The sequence below is a fragment of the Oncorhynchus clarkii genome, chromosome 4, assembly GCF_045791955.1.
Source record: "Oncorhynchus clarkii lewisi isolate Uvic-CL-2024 chromosome 4, UVic_Ocla_1.0, whole genome shotgun sequence".
Lineage (NCBI taxonomy): Eukaryota > Metazoa > Chordata > Actinopteri > Salmoniformes > Salmonidae > Oncorhynchus > Oncorhynchus clarkii.
This window is the reverse complement of record NC_092150.1, coordinates 12,927,489-12,943,200: the sequence shown is the minus strand read 5'-3', so window position 1 is coordinate 12,943,200 and position 15,712 is coordinate 12,927,489. Positions and strand designations below refer to the sequence as shown.

Genomic DNA, 15,712 nt, shown 5'->3' with positions numbered 1-15,712 from the left:
GTTATCCTGATCATCTTGTCCAACAACCAGCAGCAGAGGACATGTTATCCTCCCCATCTGAGGACAGAATAAAACAAACACAACAATACTTCTGAGCCCTCAATCTTGTGAGATACTGGAGGATCATGATAGGACTGGAGAAAGTGGGAAACTGTTCCCAGTATTGGTTGAGTTCTCCAGTGTAATCTTTTAGAGGTCCTTATCATCCTCTCCTCCTGTGTGGGATACATTTCCCTCGCTACAATCATCCAAACAAGAGCAGAGGACTGAAGGGTATTTCTGAACATGACAGATATCTTACTTCCACTTTCAGGTCTATATCTTCTGGAATAGGTAAAAGAACATCCCTCCAGATGATGCGATTCTCCTCACCTTGACAGGCCTTTTTGTCTGCAAACGCGTGGGCAAAGGCAATGCGCTTTAACCAAGTCAAACAGTACTTTTCCTCTAAAAAAATAGGCTATGTAAAGAGACACACATAAATAAAAAATATTAAGTATCAACTCACTTTTCTATCCTATTAAAGTATTCTGCAATGGACTGGGTGGCTCCAATTAGGCCAGTATGGGTGCCACTGATGCACACACAACATCTTGGCTAAAAGGAGTAGACAGAGATTTAGTCATCGTAATAATACTACAATGTATGTGTTAATGCTACAAATGTTCCTGACAGGGAAACATATATACACAATAAAAGGACTGATAGAAAACAATGCAACTTTTCTGATATTAATGTGGCAAGTGACTTTATGATATTCCCAAACATACGCATACTCAATGGTGATGAGTATTTCTGGGACATTTTGGTCTGGTGCAAGCGAATATGTGTATATTGATGAAATCAAAAAATGACAGGAGTTGCTTAGGGACTTACCTTTACAGTTTGAGTAGGCAGTGATGGATAGAACCACTGGGGCAGCAGCGGAAAAACCAAGTAGAGAAATTCTGTCAGTGGCCACTAGAGTGTGATCCTGCAGTAGTCTGAAAGCATTCTAAGATGAGATATGAAATGTACAATATGTATGATAGTAGTTCTCAAAGCCCTTGGGATTCTTTCAGAATTTAGCAGCATATATTTGCTCAATCTTTCATATGAGCAAATTCACCAATATTTCTGCATTCATCAACCTTTACTCCAGACAACATATACTGTAGATTAAGAAAAGTCTCAGACAGAAATGTTGACATAAGACGTGCAGAGGTAATTGTGTGTGTGGGGTATGGGTTCATATTTCGCAATTATCTCAGGAAGGAGACGCGTTCTGTCTCCTAGAGATGAACGTACTTTGGTGCGAAAAGTGCATATCAATCCCAGGACAACAGCAAAGGACCCTGTGAAGATGCTGGAGGAAACAGGTACAAAAGTATCTATATCCACAGTAAAACGAGTCATAAATCGACATAACATGAAAGGCCGCTCAGCATGGAAGAAGCCACTGCTCCAAAACAGCCATAAAAAAGCCAGACTACAGCTTGCAACTGCACATGGGGACAAAGATTGTACCTTTTGGAGAAATGTCCTCTTGTCTGATGAAACAAAAATAGAACTGTTTGGCCATAATGACCATTGTTATTGTAACATTTGTCTGAAGATGTGGACCAAGGTGCAGCGTGGTACATGTTCATGATACTTTATTTAATCTGAACACCAAACAAAAGAACAGGCTACACAGAGCTAACAAAAAAACAACATCCCACAACCTAAGGTGGCAAAACATACTGCCTAAGTATGATTCCCAATCAGAGACAACGATAGACAGCTGTCCCTGATTGAGAACCATACCCGGCGAAAACATAGAAACACAAAACATAGAAATAAAGAACATAGAATGCCCACCCAAATCACACCCTGACCATCCAAAATAGAGACATAAAAAGGCTTTCTAAGGTCAGGGCGTGACAGTTATATTTGGAGGAAAAGGGGGAGACTTGCAAGCTGAAGAACACCATCCCAGCCGTGAAGCACGGGGGTGGCAGCATCATGTTGTGGGGGTGCTTTGCTGCAGGACGGACTGGTGCACTTCACAAAATAGATGGCATCATGAGGAAAGAAAATGATTTGGATATATTGAAGCAACATCTCAAGACATCAGTCAGGAAGTTAAAGCTTGGTCGCAAATGGGTCTTCCAAATGGACCTTCCAAATGGACAATGACCGCAAGCATACTTAAGGACAACAAAGTCAAGGTATTGGAGTGGCCATCAGAAAGACCTGACCTCAATCCTATAGAAAATTTGTGTGTAGAACTGAAGAAGCGTGTGAAAGAAAGGAGGCCTACAAACCTGTCTCAGTTACACCAGCTCTGTCACGAGGAATGGGCCAAAATTCACCCAACTTATTGTGGTAAGCTTGATGAAGGCTACACAAAACGTTTGACACAAGTTAGACAACTTAAAGGCAATGCTACCAAATACCAATTGAGAGTATGTAAACTTCTGATCCACTGGGAATGTGATGAAAGAAATAAAAGCTGAAATAAATCTCTCTCTCCAACAATATTCTGACATTTCACAGTCTTAAAATAAAGTGATGATCCTACCTGACCTAAGACAGTGAATTTTTTACTTGGATTAAATGTCAGGAATTGTGAAAAACTGAGTTTAAATGTATTTGGCTAAGGTGTATCTAAACTTCCGACTTCAACTGTATGTGAGAATGCTGTTTATTGACTACAGCTCAGAAACTGGATCCTAGACTTCCTGACGGGCCGCCCCCAGGTGGTAAGGGTAGGCAACAACACATCTGCCACGCTGATCCTCAACACGGGGGCCCCTCATGGGTGCATGCTTAGTCCCCTCCTGTACTCCCTGTTCACTCATGACTGAATGGCCAGGCACGACTACAACACCATCGTTAAGTTTTCCGATGACACAACAATGGTAGAGTGATCACCGACAACGATGAGACATCCTATAGGGAGGTCAGAGACCTGGAGGTGTTGTGCTAGGACAAAAACCTATCCCTCAACGTGATCAAGACAAAGGAGATGATCGTGAACTACAGGAAAAGGAGGACCGAGTACGCCCCCATTCTCATCGACGGGGCTGTAGTGGAACAGGTTGACAGCTTCAAGTTACTTGGTATCCACATCACCAACAAACTATCATGGTCCAAACACGCCAAGACAGTCGTTAAGAGGGCACGACAACGCCGACAACGCCTATAGATTTGGCATGGGTCCTTAGATCCTCAAAAAGTTTCACAGCTGAACCATCGAGGGCATATTGACTGGTTGCATCACTGCCTGTTGTGGAAAATGCTCGGTCTCTGACCACAAAGCGCTACAGAGGGTAGTGCGTTTGGCCCAGTACATCACTGGGGCCAAAGTTCCTGCCATCCAGGACCTCTATACCAGGCGGTGTCAGAGGAAGGCCCTAAAAATTGCCAAGGACTAATGCCACCCTAGTCACAGACTGTTCCCTCTGCTACCTCATGGGAAGCAGTACCGGAGCGCCAAGTCTAGGTCCAAAATGCTTCTTAACAGCTCCTACCCCCAAGCCATAAGACTGCTGAACAGCTAATCAAATGGCTACCCGGACTATTTGCATTGACCCCCCCCCCCCCCCCCCCCCACACACACACACACACAAAAATTGAGCTGCTGCTACTCGCTGCTTATTATCTATGCATAGTCACTTTACACCTACTTACATGTAGAATTACCTCGAGTAATCTGTACCCCTGATAATTAGGTAATTAGTTTATTTAGTAAATATTCTTCTTAACTCTTATTTTTCTTAAAACTGCATTGTAAGTAGGGCTTGTAAGTAAGCATTTCATGGTAAGGTCTACCTACACGTGTTGTATTCGGCGCATGTGACAAATAACATTTTATTTGATTTATTTAAAACGTATATTTCTAGATAAAAAAACAAAACAATAAATAGATATACTCAGTTTACATTTATTGTATGACAACAATATTACGATTATACCTACCATGCTGTTTCACCTGTGGTGGCCTTGAAGTTCTACAGTACCGTAGTTTTACTATTAAATACCAGAGTGGATAGACATCTTTGAAAACAGGAAGAAAATCATTGATTCTTTGAAACTACAGAAATAATACACAAAGTCCTCTTCAGAATTCAGTGACATTGCTTCGGCACAAAGGACTGAAAACTAAGTTGAGATGTGTGGGTATAACTCAGACTTTCAGCGAAATCTTGAACTCATCTTGCACCAATGTGACGGTTGATGCTGTAGTACACTCCCACTGCATCTGGGCTGTTGTCATCTTAGTATCAATTCAGCATATTTTTGTTTGATTGTGATGACCTCAAAATCAGACTGTGGATCAATGCTCTGGAAGAGATGCTCTTGGCGAAAACCTAGAATCTTCTCTCACACGTAGGAGTGACGCAACCTGACGTAAGACAATGCTCACAGTCTGGAATACACATGGGGTTTGACACTGTGACAGAGATGCTCTTGCAAAAAATCTAGAATCTTCTTCCATGAGTCTTCCTGTGCAACGGCGTGAGGTTTGGTGAGGCCTCCCCACAGCACTACCACTGCAACAAGTTGGAATGACTGCTTTAGATATAAGACATTTGAGACATGGTATTCCTATGACTGTGTAATGTAGACCTACATAAAAATGCATTCAAGTTACAGTACATAAGAAAAATATAGAACTGTAGGATCATTAGTGAACTAGTTTCATCTGGTGTGGTAATGTTGAGCTAGAGCAAAACATTGCAAATCCCCGTGGTCCCAGAGGAATGTATAGGAGCACAAGAACTATAAAAGCACAGTCTGTCTGCATGAATGACTCTGCAAAGGCACCTCTCTGTTGGCCTGGCTGCAACACAAAGGTGCACGCCCTGCAGTGGGGACCATACGGAGGTTCAATCAGGTGACCAGCTCCAGGGTAGGACAGAGTGGTCAGCAGGTGACTGTTCCCTGCTCTCTCCATCATCTGCGTCATCTGAGAAGGAGCAATTGATGGACTTTAACAGGGTTCCTATCCAAGCAATACTTCTCACAAGCAATTATCCCATTGACATCAATGCATGATTTACCCTAAAGCCTGAGTTCAGCTCATGGAGAATACATCCATTCACGCAAATCCATTTTAAGAGTAGGCTACATAAGGACACACTCAATATTGACAGGAACATTGCTCACATCATCAGCTGATTCAACAGCGGCCCAATTCGTATCATCTTGTCCGACAACCAGTAGTAATGGACATGTTATCCTCCCCACCTGGGAAAATAACAAAAAATATTGATTTATATCAAGACCACCATTTTGTGAATGAGGAAAATATAATTTAAAACAAGCCGGCCGAGACCCAAGGTTCTGAAATGGTGAGTCTTTTACATCTACTTTCAGGTCAGAATCCTCTGGAATGGGTAGAAGAGTGTCCCTCCAAATTATGCAATTGTTCTCATCCATGCGAGACTTATGGACGTGTCTGCAAACACATGGTCAATGGTCAGGTGCAATTAATTAGTACGTTGTCCTCTCCCAAAGTCAATGCTATGCCAATATACAAACACATTCATATGCACATATACACAAACACATGTACAAACTCACTCTTTCATCACTTTGAAGGATTCCGCAATGGACTGGTTGGCTTTGAGTGTAAGAACATGGCTGCCACTGATGCACACACAACATATTGGCTAAAAAGGTAGACAACCGTTCATTTACACTGAACATATTGGATAATTACATTTTTTTCCAGAGAAACATACATCATTTAGACTCATACAGTGATCAATAAAATGTATAGATAGACATGAATGCAATTTACTTTCCAATATCACTGCATGCAACATGGTAAACATTTCGCAACCACAAATCGGAAAATCATACTGATGAATTAAGACAGGGGCATTATTGGTCTGGTGCAAGTACAAATGCATGTTTATCCAGAAAATGAACAGGAGATGAAAGGACTTGCATATAGACGTACTTTTACAGTTTCTGAGACAGCGAGGGATAAAGCGACTGAGGCACCAAAGGATGTGCCAAGCAGGGCAATTTTGTCAGAGGCCACTAGAGGGTGATCCTGCAGCAGTCTGAAAGCATTCTGAGACAAGAAATCAACATTATACAGTATGTAAGACAGTGGTTTTCAAAGTCCCCAAGTCAATTCCTCTTTTGTATCTCCATAAGAAAATGGGGCAGTTACACACCTCAATGTAATGGAAGCCAATGGTAGCAGCTTTCTGTGCATCTGGGAAGAGGTACATTAACGCCATGGCAGCAAAACCGTGGGATGCTAAGAGAGCAGCTCTATATTCCACCAGGCCGCCACCACCTCCCCACATGTCTAAAACTCCAGGGAAGGGTCCGGGACCTTCAGGATGACATGGCAAAAAACATTATTGTTAGTGTCTACCTGAGAGCAGAGCATGCATCTTTACATCCATGTACTGTATAGTTCTTTAGTTCTGTCCTCCATAGTGATGGGGTCGGACTTTAAATATTGTTAATCATCAGTTGTACTAGAAACATGAGGAGTGCCATAGTCTGGTTTATACACCAGAAGTTAATGGTTATCTGTAGGAGGAATGTATTTGGTGTAGGCAATTAAGCTTGGAATGTACTGAGTGAAGGAAAGACGATCACATGTTGGCAGGCACTGATAAGGGTGGAGAGATGTGGTTTAGTGAGGAAGGGTGCCGAGGTGCGGTCAGGTCACATTAAGGGAGAAGGAACAGTTTGTTGACACCATCACTACATCTTTATTACTAGACAGGAAGTTATGTTTAGAGAGGAGGAGACTCCTCCTAAACTGGGGTATATATACTACCACTGGTGGAACCATGTCTTTGTCTTATGCAGCTGTATAACCCAATGGGTGAATAAACATGGTTTTAGCTTTACTATTCATTTTCCAAGGTTAATTTAAACATAACAAAAGTAAATCATTGATGTATTGTTGTATGTGTCTTGAACCTAGTTCAAGCAACTAAAACATACACTCCCCTTGTAGTGAATGCAGTTACAGTGAACAACCACCGATACAAATTGTCCTGCACGGATGTGATCACTCAGTATACTAGGCATGTAGTTTACCTGGTGGCAGGAACAGGGTACCTGTGACCCCTCCCTCTGTGATGTCGACCCTGCGGACTCCGGGGGCCATGTACCAGCGCTCTGTGACGAAACTCGCCAGGGCCACCTGCTCTCTGAACCCCTGACTCACGTGTCCCCTGTACACAGAGATGTGCACCACCATGGGAGTGTGGACTTCTTTGATCCTGAATCTAAGGGTCAGAAAGTACCAACAGAACAGCTGGTGGCATCATTACATATGGTGGCAGCAGTGGGATACTGAGAGGTTCAAAAGCACACAATCTCCAAAAATGAAACGTTAACAAAATCAGATGGGGTTGAAGTGCTTACCTGAGTCCAGTTCTACTACCAGGTATTGGTCTCATGCTCGCCAACAAACCCATTGGATCAACACCCTCATATGTGCCCCCAAAACTTTCATCTTTGGCAACTATAAACAAAAAAACAAGGTCCAAACTTTTGGTAACTACATGCACATAAAGTAGCCCAGAGATTAATTTACGATTCAAATGTGTCTACTTTAGCCAAACATTTTTCACTTACACTGAGCAGTCTGTCAAAATCTGTCACGTACTTTTTTTTACCTCATTCAGGTACTTGATGATAATAGATCATTAACCTCGTCATACTATATCAATCTCAGACCAGTGGTGTAAAGCATTTAAGTAAAAAAATCTGTACTTTACTTTACCTTTTCAAAAAGAAAATGATGTATTTCTTACTTTTTTAAATAATTTTCTGACACCCAAATGTACTCCTTACATGTTAAATGCTTAGCAGGACAGGAAAATCGTCCAATTCACGAACTAATCAAGAGAACATCCCTGGTCATCCCTACTGCCTCTGATCTGGTGGACTCACGAAACACAAATGCTTAGTTTGTAAATTATGTCTGAGCGTTAGAGCGTGCCCCTGGCTATCCATAAATGTAAAAAAAAATGGTGCCTTCTGGTTTGCTTAATACAATGAATTTGAAATGATTTATACTTTTCCTTTTCATACTTAAGTATATTTTAGCAGTTGCATTTACTCTTGATATTTAAGTACATTTAAAAGCAAATATTTCTAGACTTTTACTCAAGTAGTATTTTACTGGGTGACTTTCCCTAATACTTCTATGAAGGTACTGTCTCAGACAAAGATGATTTAGCATTATTACTGAATGTTTCCCATTGGTATTTAGAGGTGTTTCTTTAGAAATTGGTTAAAGATATGATGAAATAATATCTCTCACCTGTGACCCTTCCCTGAGCATCACTGACATAGTGTCCAAACGCCTCCCAGTAGTCTGTGTCTTCAGACTGATGTAAAGAATGTAGTGTGACCTCCTGTGTCGGTGGTAAGTTCCTCACAACCACATGGAACTTCTCATCAAAGAGGGCTCTCCATGGTTTTACAGTCAACACAGGAACAGAATTCATGTCACAGATTGTTGTAGTGGAAATGTCCTCTAAAACAAATGCATTGACCCTCTCGTAATAGAAACTAAGAGAAGATGCACCTTTGTTTGTCTGAACTGGCTGAACCCTATGTTACAGAAATGTTCTGGGATGCTTTGCCCTTACAGGGACTGCCCGTGCGTATTTATGAACTATGACTTCATGTATTAGATCACTGTCCTTGATCTCCCACGCACTTTGTCATCAACAAAGAACCGGATATCACCAGTTTAACATCTAACTCCAGACAAAATACTGCATGAAACAGCCTTTATCATGGGTCTCCTTGACATTGAAATCAATTAATAACATTCAACAATGAACATGTCAGAGCGTACATTTCTCTAAACTTCACAAACAATATTTATCAGACCTCAAAACATGATGATAACGTCCTTCTAGTGTAAGGACGGTATGAAAAGACTGTCTGAAATTTCAGCCTGTTTTAGTGGGCTGGAGTTTTGGCCTCCCTGCCTAGTTAAAGCTGCAATATAACTTTTTGGGAGACCTGACCAAATTCACATAGAAATGTTTGTTATAAATCTGTCATTCTCATCGAAAGCAAGTCTAAGAAGCGATAGATCTATTCCATGTCTGCAATTTCTATGCTTTGTGTTCTTTGTTTTTTTCAGTTTTGTACACCAGCTTCAAACAGCTGAAAATACAATATTTTTGGTTATAAAAAATATATATCACCGCGGTTTAAATACTTGCTTGTTTTGTCACAAACTGAAATTAGGCAAACTATTAGAATTTTAGCACCCAGGAAAAGGCAGTGATTTCTGAATAGTGCATCTTTAACAGAACAAAAGGAAAGACAGTTCCCGAACCTCTCTGCCAATAACAGTATATTCTCCTCCCCACTCAGACCACTCCCAGGCCTATCAAAATTCTTGCTTGAGAAATGGCTCTTTACTAAGAAGTTATTTATGGAGCTTATCTCATTGACCAGAAGAGGCAGCGCGAAGACATTTCAATTTACATCATATGTACATTAACATTTCAATTTACATTAGCAAAGGAATGTCATGTGCCGAGAGATTGGGGGCTTGGCAAGGGACATTTACTATAAATATCTCAGCAGACACTAGCCAGTGAGCATGTTACAACTATGCAAGCGACTTTTCATCTTAACCATATTACACTTTGGAATAATGCAACAATTCACAAGCATGGGCAGACAAATGGCTTAGTTTTTGTTGTCTGTAGGCTACACTCATTAGCCTACAATTTTGCTGACATGACAAAAGCACAGACTTGCTAACAGCATGTCTTCATCAAGAAACGTTAACCTATCAAAAATGTACGATTACTCTTCTCATACAATATAAAACAACAGCAGGCCTACCTTACAACAAACCAGGCTTCATTTTTATCAATATCATGCAAATCATTACGTGGTAAAAGCAAATTGCGACTGACAAAGTGTGTATAAGTGAATTCACTGCAGGGCTTGCCGAGCTTCATTATCTGGAAGACCATCTCCCCCACAACATAAAATGGTCAACTCGTGCACAATTCATCTGTGCTTCAGTCTGATCAATTGTAACCTACAACCCCAGCTGCAGGTAGCCACGAGAAGCGTATGCGTTCTGATCCCATCTGGGCGTGGGGAAACAAATCGGTAACGTCATGTATTTCTAGCCTAAAATAGTAATTTCAAATAAGTCTCAAATATTAGGAAAATGTCTATACATTTCAGTTGTTTCAAAAACTTTGCTCTGCTATTACCATTTATACTATAGGACTGTTGGGCTGAACGAGAATTCTGTTTACAATGATCCGCTTGGAGGGGGGGGGGGGGGGGGGACAACTGTAGGGCAAGTGCATGACCTCGTGAGGTAGTGCCCGAGATGTGATCATTTTGTAAATTTACATTACAATAGTGTCACTTGAGAATCGATACCTCTCGAGAACCTCTTGATATTTTGTGAATGAGAATAGTGACTTTGTTTGATATTAAAATGGTCAAACGGAAACAATCACAGTAAGGTACACAACTGTTATCCAGAGATGATTTGATATTCAGATAAAAACTGACCATGAAAAAAAGGAATGGGGTGAGTTCTTACATTTTCAAAGGCTTTCCTTTATTCAAGGAAGGCAATTTTGTACAACCTATTAGTAGAAGCGCCTTTGTAAAAGTAGAAATGCACATTAGTAAATTATCAGGTTTAGATGCAATATTGCTAGTGACAGCAGTAAAACTGGAAAGAAAGCAGTGATAAGGTCTATTTAATTGAAATGAAAGACTGTATGAAACATTTGTAACAATGCACTAACTCTGAGAGATCTTCTCAATCTTTGAACGTTATGGCTCGTGTAGATCACCAAAACCAGGAGAAAGGGAATGACACGGAATTTGGATTAAGACATAGGCTCGTTGATTTATGTGGTTTATTCCCATGCACACTTGTGTCAACATAATTATTTTTTCATCACATCTCTAATGAGAATTAAGATAAGTCATAATTGCAAAAAAATTATTAATATGTCTGTGTCTCTGGCCTGGTCACAGATTTGACTGTGAGGTCACATCTGTGCTTCGATATAGGTGCTCCTCCAGAAAAGAAAGGATCTTCTTCCAGGAGTCTTCCTGTGCGTGACCGTGTGGTGCTGTCTCTCCTCCCCAAAGAACCACCACTGCAATCAAATCAGGAGGGGAAGCATCAAACATAAAGAGAACAAGTGTGATTATTCCACTGCGTCACACAACCCATTTCTATATGTTTGCTAGAAACAGCCATGGAAACAGCCATTACTTTTAAATTGCTCTTCAGACTGACAGTATGTAATGTACTTGATTTAAATTGTATTTATTGCCTCGTAAAAAATTAACGGGGAGTAATTTGTCTATCTCCAGGCAAAACAAACAGCATGTGTGACGAGAGTTCTTCACATATTACCAGACAAATGAGTCATTGCAACCATATCACTGTGATAATGTGTGTTGTATTGTCGATTAGCAGTAAAAAATGACACATCCCCAAAACAGAAAATAAGATACTGTCAAACTGTCTCTGATAATAACAAGGACACAAACACACCACACACACAAAACCAACGTTAAATTACACTTTTGTTTTGTCCCAGCCACCATGAAGTTGCTGGCACGGATATGAGGACTATACGGAGGTTCAATCAGGTGACCAGCTCCAGGGTAGGACAGAGTGGTCAGCAGGTGACTGTTTCCTGCTTTCTCCATCATCTGCTTCATCTGAGGAGGCACAAGAACTCTGTCAGTTCTACATCAAAGTGTTGGGCGTCAAAAACATATTGTATATATATATATTTATTTTTTTACAGTAGAACCTCTTAAAAAATTACAGTAGTACCACTTAATAATACATATTTCTGCAGCAATCCAAGCATTGTTAGAAAATGTACTCACGTCCTCTGCTGACTCAGTGGCAGGCCAGTTTTGGTCATCCTCACCCACAATCATTAGAACAGGACATTTCAGCTGCCCCACCTAACCAGGACACAACAGTAAACCATGGGGATAGACAATGCTACATACCTTATAAAGTCAAACAGACAAGGGAGAACAGCTATAAAGTGAGTACAATGAGGGTATAGGTTAAAATCAGGGTAAAATCCAGTTTGAGTTAAACCCACATCCACTTTCTTGGTAGGATCAGTTGGAATGGGTAGGAGCAGATCCCGCCAGATCACTCGATTCTCCTCATCATAGCGAGTGTTACGGACGTTTCTAGGAAATTAAACACACAGACGAGTAAGTTCAATTGAATTATTATTAGAGGATCAAAGTGGAAGCACAAATGCATACACATCTTTAAACATGTGATAGTACACATACTTATTAATCTCGCCGAAGACATCAGAGAGTGAGCCTTTCACCGGCTGGACATGACTGCCACTCACACATACCAAACACCTGGGCTGAGAGAGAACCAACAGTTTAAGACACCGAAATACAAACAAATACACACAGACAAAAACACAAATATATACACACATCTACACATTATTCTGCCAGTGTGGTAAGAGCACTCTCCTACCTGAATCACAGTGGAGTACACGGCCATCCCCAAAGCCACTGAGGTCCCAAAGGACAGGCCCAGTATCGCTATACTGTCCCCACACACCTGAGGGTGCTGTTTTAGAACAGTGAACGCAGCCTAGAGTGAAAAATAGAACATTTCATATGAACTACAACTGTGGTTAGTGTGTCCGCCCTGAGAATGGAAGGTTGGGAGTTCGATCCCCGGCCAGGTCATACCAAACACTGTAAAAATGGGACCCGATGCGTCCCTGCTTGGCCCTCTGCATTAAGGAGATAAGGAGATAGATTGGGGTTAAGGCCCTGCGATAGACCAGCGTCCCGTCAAGGGGATGTATCACGCTACAGAAACAGGAGATATAGTAGGCTCCTGCCCTATGAGTCGTTCCGGCTCGCACAAACCAAGGCTCGTGAAAGGCTACTTACTAAGACTGTCGTACAAAACTTGATTTGAAATTTTTACCATAGCAGTCATATTGTGACACAGGATATTTGGTTTCTTTATTACTGTAGTAATAACTTTTTTAAATATTAATGTAAGTACCACAAAAGTGGGAGAAGGTTACATTTTAGTAATTTTGCAGATGCTCTTATCCAGAGCGACTTACACTAGTGAGTGCATACATTTCTCATACTTTTTGTATTGTAGGAAATAGGTCTAGTTGTCTAGTCATGTTCTCTTTAAGGTTCATACTTCAACATACGTAACCCAATGACACATTTTACAACACACTATTAAGATAAGAACAAAATCCAATGTCAGTTCCTACAAATAACAGTTGAATGTGTAGGTTGCGCAAGGGATTGGTTGCACAGACAAGGTGAACGAACCTTTGGATGAGCTTTGTGGGTTTAATTACCTACAGCTTATAGCTTCCTTCCTGAATAAGAATACACCATATACAGAGCATATCACCTTGTGAAAGTAAAATATATGCTATATATCAGTTGATCACTGTCATTTGAGGCACCTATGACACTAAATATGACAGTGCAGATCAGCCAAAATGCAGTGGTCTAGTAACATATACTGGTACCTCAAAGTATTCGTTCCCCACATGAGAGGTTGAGCCCCCAGAGGTCCGGGGTGTCATGTACTCCAGGGCCAGAGAGACAAAGCCATGCGACGACAGGAGGGCAGAGCGATACTCCACCAGACCGCCACCTCCACCCCACAGGTCCAACAGGGCAGGGAAGGGCCCGGGTCCTTCCAACACAACATGGTCTTTTCAGACCTGGGCTATATGCACTCCACTTATGATAATCATATCTAAATCATATCTTTGGATGATTTTAATTGTAATTATTGAAAGTGAGGTGTATGTAGCTAAAAACTATGGCATACCTGGTGGCAGGAATAGGGTCCCTGTGATCCCTCCCTCTGTGATGTCGACCCTGCGGACTCCTGGGGCCATGTACCAGCGCTCTGTGACGACACTCGCCAGGGCCATCTGCTCTCTGAAACCCTGACTCATGTGTCCCCTGTACACAGAGATGTGCACCACCATGGGAGTGTGGACCTCCTTCTTCCTCAACCTAAAATTACAAGACGTTGTTTATAATTCAACTGGTGTCCTTTGATAACAAAATTACAACTTTATCAATGTATTCTTTTTAGGGTGGCGTTTCAGTTTACCTGAGTCCAATTCTACTGCCAGGTACTGGCCTCATGCTCCACAACAGTCCCATGGGTTCCACGCCATCATATGTCCCTCCTAAACTAGAATCATTGGCAACTGTAAAGATATTTGGGTAGTTTATGTGAGAGGGTTTTAAATATGAATTGAACTCTTCAGATTATTGATAACTGATGTGTGACATTAAATACAAGTAGCCTACCATTTACAAATCCTGTAGCATCACTAACATAGTGGCCAAAGGCCTCCCAGTAGTCGCCATCATCTGAGTGGATCAGCGCGTGCAATGTGATATCTTGAATTTGTGACAAATTTTGGACGATTAAACTGAACTTTTCATCGATTAGTCCCCTGGATGGGTGAAGCAAAAGCATGGGCGACGCTGCTTTTTCAGTCATCCTGTCAAAATTGCATAGAAATTTCCTCTCAACAAAGAGACACCGACGTATAACGTTAGTAAGTAGCTTAAATTGTGAAATGGGACACCAAAGTTAAGAAGGATCAAAGTTCATGTTGACAGACTGAGCGTCATTGGCTAGAGCTTGAAAGACTCAGAGCAGCATGCATTGGAAGTGTTTACCTCTTACAGTAAGTAGGCTACTGTGTAACGACCAATTCAGACAACAATAAACAATGTATCATCACACAGCAGTTATTAACGCCCGCACAAAAGAAAGTGTTGCCTAATATACCATATTCTGGAAGTCTTAATTAATAACGTTAATGTCGCCAGCTTCTACAAAACGTAGGATATAACGTTACGCAGTTTTACCAACTTGCCCGTGTTGTCCTAACAACTGCTGTAGGAAACGGCTATTGCAATTAGGTGTCGATGCCTTCTGTATTGGGTCTGCAAATTGTGCCTTACAAGATTTGCATTGCGTGTCTTATGCTTTAAAAATCTAAATTCCTATGGGCTAAGTTTCTCTCATGAGTCAAATTCAAAACAGTGGAAGTCCGGCAGTGACAGGACTGGGGCAGAGCGAGACGACGCAGTGGAGGATGTTTTTTTTAAGGTGGAACATGGTTTGCCAAATTAAAGGAGGCTCGACATATTGTAGAGGAAGTTAGGTAGGCTAATATGCTACAGGTGTTTTGGTAGAACACTTTATTTGAACGAAGTTTTGTAACCTATGTCTAATAATTGCTACAAAACATGTTATAGCTTTTTTTATAGCATTTTTATAGCAACAAACTGGAGGGTTGAACTATGTAGTTACATGCCAAAATTGCATTCTAAACTGAAGATCATGATTAGGTGATTATTGGAGTCAGGTGTGTTAGCTGGGGCTGCAACACAACTGTGACACCAATCAGACCCTCAAGGACTGGAATTGCCCAACCCTACATGTGTTTTTGGCCAGAAGAAAGATGTTTGAACGAATTTGGAAACCTTATTTGTCCACCTTGAGGAGTGGGACATTTCCATGTGAGAGAGATATACAGTACCAGTCAAAAGTTCAGAAACACCTACTTATTCCAAGGTTTTTATTTTCAAAGGTCTTTATTTTTTACTATTTTCTACATTGTAGAATATAGTGAAGATATCAAAACTATGAAATAACACATGG

General features: G+C 41.1%; 2 protein-coding genes across 8 annotated transcripts; both read right to left on the bottom strand.

Moving 5' to 3' along the window:
• Positions 1-4,240: 4,240 nt before the first annotated feature.
• On the bottom strand, positions 4,241-8,541 carry LOC139407571 (acyl-coenzyme A thioesterase 1-like). 2 transcript variants are annotated; one of them, XM_071151397.1, is made up of 10 exons: positions 8,276-8,541; positions 7,372-7,471; positions 7,042-7,232; positions 6,156-6,319; positions 5,933-6,049; positions 5,551-5,639; positions 5,332-5,425; positions 5,125-5,214; positions 4,792-4,924; positions 4,241-4,517 (listed from the first exon to the last, which is right to left on the bottom strand). In XM_071151397.1, exons 1-10 carry the CDS (start codon positions 8,460-8,462, stop codon positions 4,387-4,389), a joined length of 1,296 nt encoding a protein of 431 aa, XP_071007498.1. In that variant the 5' UTR covers positions 8,463-8,541; the 3' UTR covers positions 4,241-4,386. The 2 variants fall into 2 exon arrangements, with proteins under 2 accessions (XP_071007498.1, XP_071007497.1); XM_071151396.1 differs by having other exon boundaries at positions 4,792-4,933; positions 5,134-5,214.
• A 2,007-nt stretch (positions 8,542-10,548) lies between these two features.
• LOC139406447 (bile acid-CoA:amino acid N-acyltransferase-like) lies at positions 10,549-15,106 on the bottom strand. 6 transcript variants are annotated; one of them, XM_071149039.1, is made up of 11 exons: positions 14,914-15,106; positions 14,344-14,540; positions 14,141-14,219; positions 13,850-14,040; positions 13,542-13,711; positions 12,503-12,622; positions 12,301-12,383; positions 12,099-12,192; positions 11,872-11,952; positions 11,556-11,697; positions 10,549-11,123 (listed from the first exon to the last, which is right to left on the bottom strand). In XM_071149039.1, exons 2-11 carry the CDS (start codon positions 14,537-14,539, stop codon positions 10,993-10,995), a joined length of 1,287 nt encoding a protein of 428 aa, XP_071005140.1. In that variant the 5' UTR covers position 14,540; positions 14,914-15,106; the 3' UTR covers positions 10,549-10,992. The 6 variants fall into 6 exon arrangements, with proteins under 6 accessions (XP_071005140.1, XP_071005137.1, XP_071005136.1 ...); XM_071149036.1 differs by having other exon boundaries at positions 14,141-14,240; positions 14,918-15,106; XM_071149035.1 differs by having other exon boundaries at positions 14,141-14,240; positions 14,914-15,099.
• Positions 15,107-15,712: the final 606 nt, after the last annotated feature.

Bases quoted from the DNA above. Each gene is read 5' to 3' on its own strand.
- LOC139406447 (XM_071149036.1), bottom strand. From the start codon at position 14,539: ATGACTGAAAAAGCAGCGTCGCCCATGCTTTTGCTTCACCCATCCAGG. The intron at 11,953-12,098 runs GTGGGTTTAACT...TGTCCTGGTTAG, and splicing joins ATCCTACCAAGAAAGTGGAT to GTGGGGCAGCTGAAATGTCC. The intron at 11,124-11,555 runs GTAATTTAACGT...ATTTGATTGCAG, and splicing joins GGCTGGGACAAAACAAAAGT to TGGTGGTTCTTTGGGGAGGA.
- LOC139407571 (XM_071151397.1), bottom strand. From the start codon at position 8,462: ATGAATTCTGTTCCTGTGTTGACTGTAAAACCATGGAGAGCCCTCTTT. The intron at 5,426-5,550 runs GTGAGTTTGTAC...ATGTGTTTGCAG, and splicing joins TCCTTCAAAGTGATGAAAGA to ACACGTCCATAAGTCTCGCA. The intron at 4,925-5,124 runs GTTCCTGTCAAT...CAGATGACGCAG, and splicing joins CAGCTGATGATGTGAGCAAT to ATGATGGAGAGAGCAGGGAA.